General features: G+C 37.5%; 1 protein-coding gene across 11 annotated transcripts in view; it reads right to left on the bottom strand.

The window, feature by feature from the left end:
- The window catches only part of fhod3 (formin homology 2 domain containing 3), a 326,788-nt gene that overhangs the window by 75,850 nt on the left and 233,939 nt on the right, over positions 1–16,999 (bottom strand). For 10 of the 11 annotated variants that reach the window (XM_062984260.1, XM_062984267.1, XM_062984257.1 and 7 more), the window contains 2 exons: positions 10,224–10,438; positions 3,075–3,392 (listed from right to left, as the gene is read on the bottom strand). In XM_062984260.1, coding sequence (XP_062840330.1) covers positions 3,075–3,392; positions 10,224–10,438 — 533 coding nt within the window. The remainder of the gene's footprint in view (positions 1–3,074; positions 3,393–10,223; positions 10,439–16,999) is intronic. The other variant, XM_062984262.1, reaches the window with a different exon arrangement.

Below are 16,999 nucleotides of genomic sequence, written 5' to 3'. Positions count from 1 at the left end.
TTTTCCATTCTTTTCTCTTCTCTTTTGTTTGTTTTTCGTTTTGTTTATTCTCCAGCACTTTTCCCTCACTATCCTATACTTATTATGTTTTCCTAACTTTCTCTGTAACCTCACTTATAACATAATAAAAATTATTAAAAAAAACAAAACAAAAAAACAAAAAAACAAAAGAATTTCAGTAATTATTTATAGAGAATGAAATATTTTCTTATCTACAAATGCCAATGCGATTACAGTTACATTCTGTGTTGAATTTGCTTGAATACTGCACCAATAAAAAGTGAAATGTTCACCTAATTGTTGCAACTACCAAAAGAGTGACTATGCAGAAATATCAAAAGAATGGCAGAGAAATCAAACACATTGTTTAAGGGAGCTGCATTGCCATTTCCTTAGTAAGCGTAATGAATAGCAAAGATATTGACATAGTGATTTCATAATCTGCTAGGAGTTTTAAAAACATGGTGAATTTTCATTCCTAGGAATGGAAATAATCCATACATGTTGTGAAAATTGAAAATAAATAGTTATGGAAGTGGGGAGAGTGGTATTTTGCCATTAAGTAAGGGCCTTTTTACACTAACCATATAATACAGTTCTCAGCCAATTCAAGGCCACAGAGGCCAAAAAGTGCATACTGGTAATGTATTGTAAAAATTAAAAGGGAAGCAGCACATTTTTAAAAAGGCTTAAGAAAGTCTGATATAAGCCATATAATGTGCTATAGTTGATTCAAGTATATCTCAGATCTAGGACAAAATTGGTTCCACAAAACGTAGAGTGCATTGCAGACAACAATTCCTGCTGAAGTGTAATAAAGAATCCCAAACAAGGCTGTTGAGGTCAGGTTCAGTGGTACAGTAGAGTCTCACTTATCCAACATAAACAGGCCAGCAGAACGTTGGATAATATGTTGAATAATAAGGAGGGATTAAGGAAAAGCCTATTAAACATCAAATTAGATTATGATTTTAAAAATTAAGCACCAAAACATCATGTTATACAACAAATTTGACAGAAAAAGTAGTTCAATACTCAGTAATGCTATATAGTAATTACTATATTTACAAATTTAGCACCAAAATATCACTATGTATTGAAAACATTGACTACAAAATGCGTTAGATAATCCAAAACGTTGGATAAGCGAGTGTTGGATAAGTGAGACTCTACTGTAAATGTAATCATCTTGCTGGCCACAAACCGATTTCAGACCTTTCAATCTAATCACCCACACTGTGAAACCAGGTTCTCTCAAACTGGCTCCAAGCTGCATAATAGTGTCAATAGTAGAAATGTCCTAAGTCAAAGGAAGAATTTGTATGTAATGGCAAACCAGGATGATATGCCTTACATGTTGTGCTAAGTTTGGTATTATCATTTCATTCTTCTTTGTTATTAGTTGGAGAATTCTAATATTTTAGTTTCTCTTTTAGTAGATACTTTAACTTGTTAAATCCAAAGTAGGGTTAGTAATGGAATATATTCTAGACCCCAATACTTTGTACATAATGACAGGACAGAAATAAGTTAAACTGAAACCTGACTTATTCTTTCTTGTGGTCACAAGGGTTAGGGAGAGACGAAAGAGGAATGTGCAAGTCTGCTGCTATGTGTGATCTATTTCCGTTTGTGCACACAATCCTAAATTATGGTTTACTGCTACCTGCAAATATAATCCAAAACATAGAATTGGGTAGTATACACCATGAAGGAGAAAGCCAGTGAGCAACTGCATAGGAAACTATGATGAAACAAACATATCAAGGGTAGGCGAGATATGGTCAAAAGACTCACTTTTGTATCCTTGAATACCCTGGTCGTCAATCCCCTAAAGCTTCTCCCATTTAAATGTTTTTTGCCTCAAAGTTATTCCAGAAGTTTTCCAAATGCCTGTACACAAATATTCAGAAAAGCCTTCCTCAACCCCTCAATAACCTCCCCCCTCCACTCAAATGCCTCAATTTCTTTCCAAAACAGTCACAGAAAGTTACCCAATGGAAAATGGAGGTATTGGAAGTACTGCCTGCAGGAGAATTGGGGATGTAAAATTGCCCCCATTCAGATATTCACCAGGAAATATACTATGATGAGCATCAATACCGTATCCAAGAGAAAATAGCCCCTTCCCTGTTATGCAATGAAGGCTTGTTTCTATGACTGTAGGCAGGGAATTGTGCACTGTATCATGATAGCATCTGGAAATGTATAAAATAATTTAGAAAATTTTACTTGTCTGAAAAATGTATAATGTGTGTGCATTCATTCTGAATATTCCATGTTTTCCAAATATGCAGATTTTCAATGACATTGGAATAAGAAGTTTGTTTGAATCTTTGAAAATTCTATTTTCATTCTGTATTTGCATTGAAAAAGAGCAGCAAAATGTGAATTGTGATGATTGCAACAATATGATTCTAACTATTAAGGGGCATTTTAAAAAGGAGAAAGGGTCGAGGAGAAAAAAAGAATGTAGCAGCTTCAAAAAACCATTTAACAATATTGCTACATTACACCCCATTTTTCCTTTTTATGCTGGGACAGACCAAAACAGCTACCTTAAAAAAATGGAAAATTTAAAGAAAACTATCTGAATAGGAATAAAATTTTAGCGTGATGCAGTGTTTAGAAGGCTGGACTTGGAGTTGTGATACACAAGTGCTAACAAAGCTTTCGAAGTTCATTGTGTGGCCTTTGGTCAGTCACTTGCTAATAACCTGACCTACTTCCCAAGGTTGTAGTGAGGTGACCATGTAGAGGAAGAGAGCCATGGACATTACTTTGGGGTCATTTGCAGAAAGGCTGGGTGTAAAAATATAATTAACTGATTAAACAGACAGATAAATGCACAAATAAACAAACAAATAAGCACATTCCTGCTTCTTCTGTGAGCTTGCACTAAAGTCCTCCAATTAATTGTATTCCTAGAATGAGAAATGAAGTCCTAATGGAGGACACACCAATGACAAAATAGACTAAATGGTTTGTTTTCTTATAACATATGTTAATGAAGCTGCTTTTTTTAAAGGATAAAAAGGTCAACTGTTATGGGGGTAAAAAAAGCTTCACTTTACCAGCTGTACTGTTACTGATTATTTTTTCCTCCCTTTCCTCCCTTTCTAAAGTGCTGCTTGCCGAGGATATGCTTGATGCAGAGCAGTTGTCTTTTTCGTTCACATCTTCATTCTGCCTCTCTTTTTCACTGAGTATTGCACCTTCTTCTGTCTCTTGCTCTGGTCCTTGCTCCACTTCACTCTCTGGCTCCACCTCTGCAACCTCTACTTCTTGGGGAGTTTCTGTTCCCTGTTCGAACTCTGCCTCATCTTTCTGCTCTGTTTTGTTTTCTGCCTCTGGCTCAGGTTCTGGTTCACATTCAGGTTCACTGGCACTCACTAGTGAAAAGAATAATGAAGAAAGATTCACTTAATAACGTTTTGTGCCTTGCACAGTCAGGTGAATTTCATCATCCTTCCTTTCTTCAGGTGAGCAAAAGGAAAAATGAGATTCAGCAGTTGTCTGTGATTTAAAAGTGGGACTGGTATGAGACTAATGTTTGTAAGTTTTAATAAAGGCAATGGGCTGTTCTGGTCAGTAGGGCTTGAGGAAAATAATAACTGTGCATCCTAAGGAGCTGAAAGCAAATACCTTAGCATATTTTCTCTTTGCTGAGCCTGCAGGAACAATCTTGCAGCTGCAGAGAAATACAACAGCCAATTCACGTAGGCCAGATTTCTTGATACTTCCCTTTTTGACTTACTTTTGTTCCATTACGCCTTATGAAGAGTTTGAAAAAACTCAAAAGCTCATTCAACTTATGTGCTATCTTTGTAACACAAACGTGCTGCCAAAAAAGGTATTAACCATTTCAGATTGTTGTGCTTTCTTATTTATAAGATGGCAACTTTGATTGTTTAAAATCAAGATGCCATGTGTTCCACCTGGAAAATATGGTGGCATGTAGATCCCATAAAAAGAATAAAGAAGAAAATGTCTCCATTTCTAAAACCTGCCATCCCTTGTCTGAATCAGGTTTGGCAAAACTGTGATTCTTGCATTGATAAATATCAGATTTCAACAATATAGGTCTAAATATCTGACCAGCCCATCCAGATTAGATACTTAAAGGTTAACAGTGATTCTAAGAGGGTAATGTTCAATGAGAAAATCAAAAATAATAACAGGAAAGGGACAAAATAACCTTTGCCTGATATTTGCTCTCATGGTGAAAACTTGTTTTTAAAATGGTGACTGATGATTTTCAGTTGAGATGTGATATTTACATTATATGATACATGCTGGCTTTTGCATTGCAAATGGAATAGCTCAGAAAGTGCAGCATCATTCACTTCACTAATAGAATATCTGTTGTTTCATGCCCATTTATTGCAGAACAGCCATATAAAACACTCACTTGTTATATGACATAATTAAGCTTCCAAATGTGTGGCATTTGTCTCTTAATTTGCTGGCATCTGGCACACATTGTGGATGAGGAAATTGATGTCATCCTCTTCACTTCTTTAAAATCAGTTCATCTTAATCATAATATCCTTTATAAGTTTTGCACATGCAATAATTTTATTTTGTGCCACCAAGAAAATTGAAGGCATCAATAGGTATTACAAAGGAACTGACAGCTCACAGAAACAGATGTGATCATGCAAAAGTGACAGAAAGGGAAGCAAGCATATTAGTAAAGTCCTGAAATAATATTTTGGATAAATTATGTCATTTTTCCAGTTTTATTCTTAAGTCCTAGCAGTTTTGTTTTTAAAACATATGTGCTGTAGCAATGTTCATTGCAGTGATCTATACACCTAGGTAAAGGTAAAGATTTCCCCCTGACATTAAGTCTAGTTGTGATCGATTCTGGGGATTGGTGCTCATCTCAATTTCTAAGCAAAGTATTACTGTATAGAGGAAAATGAACATTCCCAAGTGAAATACAACTTTAAAAATGGTTCCACAGTATCACTTTAAGGTTGTATGCAGACATTTGCATTGTAGAAGCCTTCTGGTAGCTCATCTGTACCGAAAAGAAGTGAACCTGCACTAGGACACTGTTTCAGTGGGGCTGTACGACAACAGGACACTTGTTTTCATAAACAAATCTCAACCAATAAATGTCTGAAGCCTTCCACATGTTGGATGATTTCACTAAGGGCTGAACGAATGTCCACTCACTTTATTGCCAAAATGCAGTGGTCTGGAATTAGACAAAACCTTTTAAACAAGGCACTTCTATTTTACCAAAAAGCATACATGTACCTTGTTTTGAAACATATATGCCTTATTTAAAGGGTTTTTGTTGCCAGATCATTACTTTGAAGTGCTATATCAGCAAACCTAAAGGAAAAGTGTTATTTTGTGTCATCCTTGGATCATGTGGCAGAAATAGCAGAATTGATTTTTGCTTCATTTCACTCTGAATCTTATTGAACCACATCAGACTTGTGGTTAAGTTCGGTGTGGGTGTGCTTTTAAATGCTTGGAAACTAAAATATTTTTGTGTGTGCACAGAAAGGTAAGGAAAGGTAAGAACTCTTGAGCTAGGCTACAGCCAGATTAGATGTTCACAGCTCCAGTATACAACTCAAATTTGAAGTGTTGATTAGGATGTCAAGGCAAAATTGCCTCTCTGTTTTCCATTTTCAGTACTGGGCAACTATTCATTGGTTTTATCTTTCCAATACTGAGACCCCATATACACTGCCCTTTAATGTAGTATAGGGGGCACATTAGCCTGGGGCATCCAAACAACACCCCAGGCTAATGCAGTTTAACTTAGAATAAATATAGAAATAATACCTGAAAAGATATGGATGTTCCAGGAAGGTCAGCATATTTCCAGGTATGGCCCCTGTGAAGACTGCCTCTTGGGATATGACGATTCACGGGGCAGTCCCCACAACCATCCCACCTCTCTGGGCTCAGGTAGCTTGGGAGAGGAAGGATGGCAGTGCCACACTCCCCCATCCCAATGTATTGCCTCAAAACATATTGTAAACACCTCAGGTCTGAGGCTTCTCTGGAGCTCCTGGTGTGACAAAAGGAAGATGTACAGTATGTTTTAGGGGTGAAATGGAGGGCAGGGGACCAGTGGCCAGATATCCCTCCGGGTGCTGATTGGGGGGGGGGGGAATGTGAGGAAAAAAATGGGAATGAATGTTTGAAGGATAGCAACATTGTAGCCACCACTGAAGTGGAGCTGGGAGGAAAACAAATACTGTACGTTTTATTGTCCCTTGTATAGCTTCCTCCAATAACTCACAATAGCCTCTTGTTAAACAGTTTGTGTCTGAATATGACTACAAAACTGGGGAAGAGGGAGAGATTTTGGGCCAGACAGGCAACACTGGTAGAAAAGCAATCACCTCCATGGCCTGTTTGTAAACTTCCACAGGAAATTGAAAACTGGGCTTCATCAGACTGGGATGAATCCATTCAGCTGGTTCCTATGAAAAGAGCTGATATTTTCCACAGTTCTCTCTGCTCTTTGTACTCATAGTTTCCATCTAGTTTAATCTGCTGGAACCATCTCAGTTCTGGCTCATACTTTTTAAGATACCTGAACTTTAAATTCAGCCTTATTTTTGCTGCAAATCTTCACAAATTACTGTAGTAAGAAGAAGCTATATCTCATAAGTATAGACAGAACTATTATTATATACAATTTAATCTACACCAATGAATTAGAATTTCAAGAAATGTCTAGTCCTTGATTATTTCCACATTTCTTTACTGTTGATTTGATCATGTGAGCATTTCCGGAAATACTATTTTAAACAACCATCCTGCCAGAATTTCACATTACAATCCTATGCATATCTACTCAGAATAAATACCCATTGAATTCAATGGGAATTACTTCTGATTAGCCATACTGTAGCCCTTCTCTTGCTCCCACCACCCTCACAGTCACGGTTGGTGGGGACGAGAGAGAGGGCCTTCTCCGTCGTGGCCCCCCGGCTTTGGAACTCTCTACCTAGAGAGATCAGGCAGGCCCCTACCCTCCTCTCCTTCCGGAAGAGCTTAAAAATCTGGCTGTTTCAAAAGGCCTTCGATGTTTAGTTGTTTCTGGATTGATCTATCGGTCCATTCCATAATAGTCCCATTGTTGTTGTCTTGCCATTTTATACCGCACTTTATTGTCCAACTGTGAAATTTCCTTTTCCCATTTCGTATCACTCTGCATTTCGCCTGGGATCTACGAATTAGTCTCCTGTTTTTAACACTGTATCCTGCTTGTTGATTTTAATGATTGTTTTTATTGATGTTGATGTTTTTTATTGGGATAATTGTTTTATTGCTTTGTTACTGTTTTGTTTGTTTTATCGGGCCTGGCCCCATGTAAGCCGCCCCGAGTCCCTTCGGGGAAATGGGGCGGGGTATAAAAATAAAGTTATTATTATTATTATTATTATTATTATTATTATTATTATTATTATTGTATGTAGTAATATGCTCTTGATAAAGCATCTGAAGATTTCATATTGTAATTAGTTTCTTTCAATTGATCTATGATGGGAAAGTCTGTTATGAGGTGAACTGAGGGGGGAATTGAATCTCTTTGTACACAACAAACATACACTAACAGCTGCTACACTAACAGCAGATGAAGTTCGATCTTATTTTCTAATTTAGGACTGTTTATTTCTTCTCATACTTCACTGCCAAGCCATCCTGTGATTTCTAAAGAGAATCACAATTCTATAATGATTACAGTTTCCTCATGTTTCTTTATATTGAATAAACTATCTAAGCATAAGTGTAAGCTGAGTCTACTTGCAAGATCCACAACATTACAAACTTGCTAATTATTACCAGGTGCTCTTTTGGCAAAAACCAAAACACCTGCTGTCTACTGAAAGCACTTCCCCATCTCAGGCAGTGGGTATATGTACCTGTTATAGATCTATTCCCCACACATACCAAAGTGTTTCATTTTATAATGTAATGTTTGGAATAATTCCTACAGACATATGGTAAAATAATTGCCATAAAATAGATAGTTGCTCTCTATGCAGAGATTTGAAAAATCTAATGGTAGGAGAAAAGAATGAGTTTGCAATGCCCGGCACTGCTGGGTTTGAATAACTGCCATTCTGAATATTTCTGAATAAAAGCGATTTTGCAGATACCACAGTCTCTGCTAGGAATATGATACTCAGGAAAAAATAGTAGTGCTGAGAAGAAACCATGCAAATGAAAATGAAGTTTGACACTAGTATAGCCAAAGTCAGTTTATAATACCCATTCTTTCTTGATATGGAAGTTCTTTATTAACAGCATGCTTCAAGCAATAACAGCCAACAAAGCTAATGTCAAGCAATAACAGCTAACTCAAGTCACAGAGGCAGCATCAAGCCAAAGCACATGATAGTGAAACCCGGTCTTGAGCATGCATTAGCTCCAGAAATATTCAGGGATCATAATGCAGAAATAGTTTGAGAAACTGTCCCTCTTAAGGAAGATGTTAAGAGAGTCAAATACAGAAATCACGAAAAATAACACTGCATCCTTCAAAAAAAAAAAAGATACTTGAGTGGTTCGCGTGTAATTCTATACACAGTAACAAATCAAGGGATGGTCTTTCCATATCTTTTCCTGTTCGAGAGGCTGATAGCTCTCCACAAATTTTTTCTTCTATAGTATTTAATTACCTAACTGTTTTGCATTTACAGATTTCCAAAGCAATACTATGAGATACTAATGGGTTCAATTCAGCCAAAGCAGGTACTTTTACGTGCTTCAGATCTCAACAGGAATGATTTAAACATGTGATTAAATTGGCCTTGAAATCCATGAAAATACGTATGTTTATAAGAATTAGTGATGAACTAGGATTAGGAGAGCCAGGTCATCGAACCTTGGGCCCATCAGCCCTTTGGTTAGGCTAAGGCCTGACCAAACCCATATAACTTTGTTGTCACTATAGGGAGGATGAAGAGCCATTAGTGCTTTTCACCTATTAGAATAAAACTGGGGTACACATAAATTGATATTGCTAAATCTGAGATGCTACATCATGCTTTCTATACCTTTTCCAGGTAGTTTACCATAGTCGACCACAAAGCATTACTAGTTTTCCCACATTTTAAAAAAGAGTAGATTTCTATTATTTTTCCCGCCAAGCCAAGAAGACTGATCTAAAAGACCAACCCTGGTATCTGACATCTTTTAAAGTTGTTTCTATTGTTGCATCTCTTGAAGTTGTTTGTGACTCATGGTGCCCTGTCATGGGCTTTACTGTGCATGGCTTTTTCAAAGGGGGCCTGACTTTGCTTATCTTCAGAGGCTTAGAGAATGTGACTTTCCTGGGGTCATCCAATGGGTTTCTATGGCTAAGTAGGGATTTAAACCTTGGTCATATTCCAAGGCTCAAATCACAGCAACAGGAATGTCTGGATTTTCTTTCTTCTTTTCTCCCTTCTCCAACTGTGAAGTAGCTCCCCATATAAGAAGCCAATTTTGAAATTACCTAGGGAAGCTTTTCAATTATCATGCACGGGTCTTGAGAATGTGGGGTTGAAATACATCCTTCAAAGTTGTCAAAGGTTCATACAAGGTTTGTTGAATTATTCTCAACATGAGGGTCTAGGATACATGCTGCTAGTTTAGTGCAATACTGAAACTAGCCAAAATTAATATGTCTCACTGATTTCAGGGGGGGCTTTTTAAGCACATGTTTAAGACTTAGAATCAAACCAATGGAACTTGAAAATATTTTATTTTACTTGGAGCACATGAATCTAGTGTTTTCAGGGTTTTTTTTAAAACACAGATATAAAAAAAGATTATAATAAGATTAGAGCTGGGCTAGATCAGACCAAATGGCTATTTAGCGTTAGCATTCTGATCTGACAGTGAATTGCTATGGTAAACTCATAAGCAGCACACTAGCAAAATGCTCATGTTTACCAGCAACTGGTACTCAGAGACATACTGCCTCTCCTACTGGATTATACCTACTGATAATATTTTCCTCCATAACAGCATCTGCTTGATGTCACCTATATGTTATTCTTCTTTCAACAACTACATTAAATTAGAAGAAAATCTAAGTCTTTATAATGTACATAACTGTACAACTCATTCATAAGATATATAAGATAGAACAGACTTGTCAATAACAACCTGATGTCTTTAACAAAGCATCTGCTTAAATTGCATGCAATAATTAGACGTTGCGCATTTTGCTTTCAGAGTTCACTGGAACTTACCTTCTGGAGTCTGAGGTGTTTTGAAAATTATTGCAGGAGTCTTTAGTTCCTCCTGAGAATCTGTTGAAGCTGGACTTGCACACTGGGGACTGGCAGCAGTGGTGGGTGAAGCAGAGCCCAAGTTCAAGGACAGGTCATTTCTTCCCCTACATAAACTTCGACTTCTCAGTTCCTTCTCATATTCTTCAGCTGCCAATTTCTCCAAGTATTTGTATCTGAAAGTTAAATTCCAAAGGGCTTCCGTAAAGAAGAGAAAGTTGTAGCTGATGCTTGTTTATGGATGAAACACCCAGAGGGAAAGAGCTGACTTCCTGACACATGAGGTACACAGCAAAACTGACTGCCAGGTTAGTCTTCCAGAAGAAAAGTGTTTGGAAGTCAATACCAAATTAAAAATAAATAAATGCATAAATAAATAAATAACCTAAAGTAGGGTAATGCAGATTTTAAATCAACTAACAATATTAAATGGCCTCCAGATTCTGAACTATAAAGAAAATATTTTACTTCCTCCTGGAAAATTTATAACCTCTTCTTTCCCTTTTTTTCCTCACAATAATTCCTCCCAGGCCCCCAGCAGATGGAACTCAACCCCTTCTTGAAAAGGAAGGGGTAAAATTTTTGTGCCTCTTAGAAGAATGGATCTTGCGGTAAATAATATAACTTATGTTTGGACTAAGAACTGACTGAGTGTCTGAATCTGCTTCTATTTGCTCTAGGAGAAGTGCAATGGAATTCACTTTGTTCTCTCCAGCGTCTACAATGGAAACTTTTTTTTTTAAATTCTAAAAGATTTCTCAGCCAGACTCAAGACATCCAATAGCTGGGATATGACGTCATTTATAGTTTATTCATCAAAGTCAGTTGAAAAGAACAAAGATACATCTGTTTTGCATTTTAGGCAGGCAAGACTCGCTAACTGTTTATTAAGACCAGCTACCAATTATAGTCTCCATACAGTTCTTCATATATTCAGACCTTTGAAATATGTTCCTCTTCCAGATGCTTGCTAATTTTGTCTATCATTATTTGCTCATGGAATACATTTATGAACACAAATGTCCTGGCCCAATTCTTACTCTGAAGTGAAATGCTTAAAAAGGTGAATCAAAACTTTTTTTTTAACACCCCTGACAATATCCCACTGCTATAAATATTTTATAAGCAATAGGGAAAAGTTGTCTTCCTCTGTAGAAGTGCAGCATCTCCCAGCAAACTGATTACTGAGGCACACTTTTCTCTCCAAATGTAACCTGGAGGCATAATTCACATTGGTTTCTATATAGTTTATCTTTGAAGCAGAGAACAGTCGAGAGTTAATTGGCTTAGAGAAGCAAATACTCCAAGGTTCTGTTCCTAGCTGTTTAGAAGGAACTGACACCTGCAGAGAAGAAACAGGAACCTTTCATTGAAAGTGGGCAATTCTGCAGTGTGTTACATAGGAATGCTTAACCCACAAGATATTGCTTATTCCCTAAAATTAACATTGAGTTTCCTTACAGATTTTTGCCTCAGTAAGCAGACTTCCAAATTAAACTTGTGTTTACCTTTTAAAGACCAATCACAAACAAAGTACAGTACTGTCAATGCAAGAAATGAGGGAACATGCACACACGTGACATGACAAAAAGAAATCATTCACCACTTGGGGACTTCTGCAAAACAAACAAATCCAACAATAACTTTGGTCTAGTTTGACTGTGAAAGTTTGAATCATATTGAATGCAGAAAAGTAGTATTAACACAAAGATGGAATCAAATGAATGCTCTTAGCAAATCTGATCGGCAGGCAAGAACCATGAAACATGCAGGCACACAACATGCAGCCTACATGAAAATAAATTAAGCAGTTCGTTATACAATGTTTGGGAACTGTTAACACTAGTAACTATCAGACTCAGTAAGGGCAAACCTGTCTGCAACCCATGGAAATAACAGTAACCTTTTCCCTTATTACTGTATACACTCATGGATAAGTCTAGAAATTTTAGTTAATAATTAATCCAATAAAACTGGATCAACTTACCTATAGGCCAATGCAGCCCTTCTAAAAAAAAGGAACCACCCCTTTTTCTGAGTAGAAAGGCAAAAAGTAAGAGCTTAACCTACCACGGGAGAACCTAAAAAAACAACAACCCTGAACCCTTGTACACTTTCCACCATGTCACTGTTTCTGACCTGGGTGGGAAAATAGTGCTGGCTCTTCACACAGTGACCCTTGACGGGATGGATCACATCAAAACCTGACCTCGACTTATACATGAGTAAATACAGTACTTACAGCAAACATATGGTGTGCATGTTCACTGCAGATGTGAAGGTATTGTCTGAAACTAGGCTGCAAGCAGTTTTTGTGTTTTAAGCTACAGGGATGCACAGATCAATACTCAATAGCTTCTTTAGAATTATGAAAGCATAAGAAAAATAGCTAGAAAACGGAGGATGGTGTTTTCATAGGTTCTTGGCCTATAATACAAGAACGCACAACTTGTGGCCCATGTATCCCTTGTACATCCCCCCTCGGTTTCTTATAGAAACCCATAAAATGTTTCCTTTACCATTCTTGTACTATCCTAATTCCTAATTAGATTCTTGTGCCTAGAACATCCAGATATTCAGCTTGTATAGTGTTTCTTGGAATGAGGATTCTGTTAAGTATGCAATCTTACTTCAGGCATCCAAATCAACATCTGCTAAATTTATAAAATAAACTGCAAGGCAAACATGATTTCAGAACATGAAAAGTTGCCATCCAAATTTATGTACGCTTAAGGTACAGACTAATTGCACCACAAAAGTACTTGATTAATTAAACAATCAGGTTTGAGGATATTCGCCTTTCACGAATCAACAAGTCTATCTGAAATTATAACTCTATGAACCTCTGAAAATATCAAAGAGTCAATGGCTTCACTTATTAGCTAAACATACTAATGAGTAGTAGCGGACTTGCTTTGCCCAAAAGAATCAAGCAAAATATCGTCTGCATATTTAGCTTCAGATTTCAGCTTCTGTAGAAGCTACAGTAGAGTCTCACTTATCCAACATAAACGGGCCGGCAGAACGTTGGATAAGCGAATATGTTGGATAATAAGGAGAGATTAAGAAAAAGCCTATTAAACATCAAAATAGGTTATGATTCTACAAATTAAGCACCAAAACATCATGTTATACAACAAATTTGACAGAAAAAGTAGTTCATTACACATTAATGCTATGTAGTAATTACTGTATTTATGAATTTAGCACCAAAATATCACGATATATTGAAAACATTGACTACAAAAATGCATTGGATAATCCAGAACATTGGATAAGCGAGTGTTGGATAAGGGAGACTCTACTGTACTTGGAAATCCATGCCTATTATGAGTATAACTGAGCAATAGACCAGTATCTAGAATACAAGCAAAACCTGGCCAACCAGGGAATTTGATTTTATAGAAAATGTAATTTTCTAAGGAGATTAGTTAAGTGTTACATACAGTCTATTATTTCCCAAATTAAATTTCGTCTCTTAAAAGCCCTCCTCCCCATACAATGTGTAAGCTGTGCTTTTCATTCAGATATCTCTCTCTACACGGTGTGAACAGGAAAATGTAGCCTTTAGAGATGTTTCCTTTTGTTTCAACTTAGAAGTAATGGAGTTAGAGAGAAAGCTTAGACCCTATCTTTTCTATCAAGAAACATAGTTCTTATATTTTAATAAAGCTTTTGAAACTTTAAAGACTGAATAATGATACTACTCATAATACTAATACTACTAGGTAAAGGTAAAGGTTTTCCCCTGACGTTAAGTCCAGTCGTGACCAACTCTGGGGTGTGGTGCTTATCTCTATTTCTAGGCCGAAGAGCCGAAGTTGTCCGTAGACACCTCCAAGGTCATGTGGCCGGCATGACTGCATGGAGCGCCGTTACCTTCCCAACAGAGCAGTACCTATTGATCTATTCACATTGGCATGTTTTCGAACTGCTAGGTTGGCAGGAGCTGGAGCTAACAGCGGCTGCTCACGCCGCTCCCGGGGCTTGAACCTGGGACCTTTTGGTCAGCAGCTCAGTGCTTTAACGCACTCTGCCACCGGGGCTCCACTACTACTACTACTACTACTACTACTACTAATAATAATAATAATAATCTTTACTGTATTTATAACCTGTCCTGTCTCTCCTAGGGGACTCAGGGCTGTTTCCAAACAAAAGTGGCAGATGTTCAATGCCATAATAATTAAACAAACAAATCAAATTGAGAAAATACATAAAACAACTTCAGTAAAAATGTATAACAGCTACCCAAAAATAAGTAAAAATGAGTAATTAAATAAAACATAATACATCTAATCAGCCACATTTACACCGTAATAAAATCTAAACTAAAATGCATAAAATTATAAAAAGAACCAGAATAAGTTGCCAGGCAACCAGATGAGGTTTTATCTTAAGGTGTCCTAGTCCTCCTCATCTCCATAAGCTAAAGTGCATAGATGAGTTTTCATGAGTTTTTTTTAATGGAGAGGAGAGATTGGGCCATTTTTATTTCTTTGGGGAAGGAGTTCCAGAAGTGGCGGGCAATCACGGATAAGACCCCCTATCTCATCCCCACCAACCACACTTGAGACGGGGGTGGGACCGAGAGCAGGGCCTCCTTCGCTGACTGCAGTGTCCGAGGTGGTTTATATAGGGAGATGTGGTTTGCCAGATAGTCTGGGTCTGAAAGCAAGATGGACTCTGCATCTCGCGTTCTTAATATCAGAAATTCTTTACAGCCATAGAATACTGGTTCTACCCATGCTATAAAAGCCAAAGTGCGGGAGGGACTGGGTAAAGAGCTAAAAGCCCTGTATTTAAAGGGTGCACCTTTACATTTATTTCATTTATTTCATACATTTGTATCCTGTCCTTCTCATCCCCCCCCCCCCCCGGGGGTGGGGGGCGCTCAGGGCAGCTTCACAATCAGCAATCATTAGATGCTAAAACAACAATTATAGAAACAAATTACAATTAAAACAGATAATTAAAACATTCATTATAAATCTAATTCAGCTTGAAAAAGTGCGCCTTTGCATGATTATTTATCCCTGCAGTTATGCAAAACATGTGCTTTCCTTCCCTCCCTCTGTGTAGATTGCTCCAGAGCACGTGCACTTTTAAAAAGCCCAACACAGCTGATCAGCTGATTGTGCTGTCAAACAGACACACAGGTGGTTCAAAGGAAGCACAAATTGAGAACAATTAGAACTCTCTGACAATGATCCGATGAAAGTTTTTTTTTAAAATCCCTCCATTATGCGCTGGACCTCATATGCACATATGCAAATCTGCTTGTGTTGATATTAAGATATTCATATATACAGTCCAGTGCACAACTGTGTTTTTTTTAAAGAAGCTTCTGCTAGATGTCCCCTGTCCACCCTCTATCTTGATCCACTATTGAGGAAGACTCTGAGGATGGTGGGGGATCCAATCCTGGGACTGACCGGTCTGTGTGTGGACATGCTGTCAGGTCTTGAGATTTTTGTCTTTGATTAAAAACATGGATTTTGGCACTGTCTGGAAGCTCCCTGAATTTGTCAGCTTATGGGGAATTACATAATACCTACCCTGAAAGAACTGCTTTGGGTACAAGCACTGCATTTGCTGTCTGTTTGTTATTAGGCCAGGTTTAACATTTTATTATTAGTTTATAAAGTCATAAGCAACTCTGGACTTGGCTACCTGAAAGTCACCTTCTCCCTTATAGGGACATGAAGTCTTCTGGAGAGTCTTTTAGGTAATGTCACATGCACCTAATGGCCACTTGGCAGGGATTGTTGTAGCTCAGAAAATGCCAGAGGATTTTTCTGATGGATCAGAGAATGAGGGGACAATGGGTTTCAAAGTGAGGAGTCTTTAAATGATCTGAGAGAGTTGCAGGCAGATGGGACCAACGTTGTAGATTCCTGTGCTCATTCCCAGGCAACAGTTTCAGTTCCCTTGAGAAAAGGCCTTGGGCAGATGGGGACTGTTCTCGGAAAACTAGATTAGGCCTGAAAACACAAGGAGTGAAAAATAGACAAACGAGATATTTTCAGAGAATCCGAGATAAGACCTTGAGGGCTAGGTGTCTTCGACATGATTTCATGGGTGCCTGGATGGGCTAAATTAAGTGGTGTGGGCTTCAAGCCTCTCAGAGGAGACAACATTGCCATAAGGGATGGCTCTCAATGTCTCTGTTCACCAATCTTTGATTCAAGTATTTTCAAGTTTTCTGTTCTGGTTCATGCCTTTGTTTCCTGAAAGGGTTTACCTTGGAAAAGTTCCTGTTTTCTTGTTTATGGATTTATGTGTGAAGAACTGCTGTGGGTTTTGGTTGTCTTGACTTTATATACTTTGGCAATTTTGGATTACTGCTATTTTGTACTTTCTATTCTACTGACTCTTTTGGACTTGCCCTTTCCCTCCTTTTTATATGCTTTCTTTAATAAACATGTTTAGATAGACTTACTGGACTCGTGTGGTGCTGGGCAAAAAGGTGTTTCAGTGGTAGATTGCAACAGGAATTTAGTACATATTATGTGAAGTGTTCTTCTGTTACAACTTTGACATGCTCCAATCAATCTTATTTTTTGACATGTTAAAACGTATCTCTTTCAGCAAATCTTGTCTATTAATTTTTGTTCTGAATATTGTGAATATTTTATGTTTTATTGGCATACACAGCTTTTAAAACTTAGATTATATGTTGCATATGAATGTTTACAAATAATAATAATAATAGTAATAATAATAATATAAAAGAT

Source organism: Anolis carolinensis, chromosome 6 (assembly GCF_035594765.1).
Source record: "Anolis carolinensis isolate JA03-04 chromosome 6, rAnoCar3.1.pri, whole genome shotgun sequence".
Lineage (NCBI taxonomy): Eukaryota > Metazoa > Chordata > Lepidosauria > Squamata > Dactyloidae > Anolis > Anolis carolinensis.
Note: the sequence above shows the minus strand (reverse complement) of the source record. Positions and strands in the feature narration are given on the sequence as shown.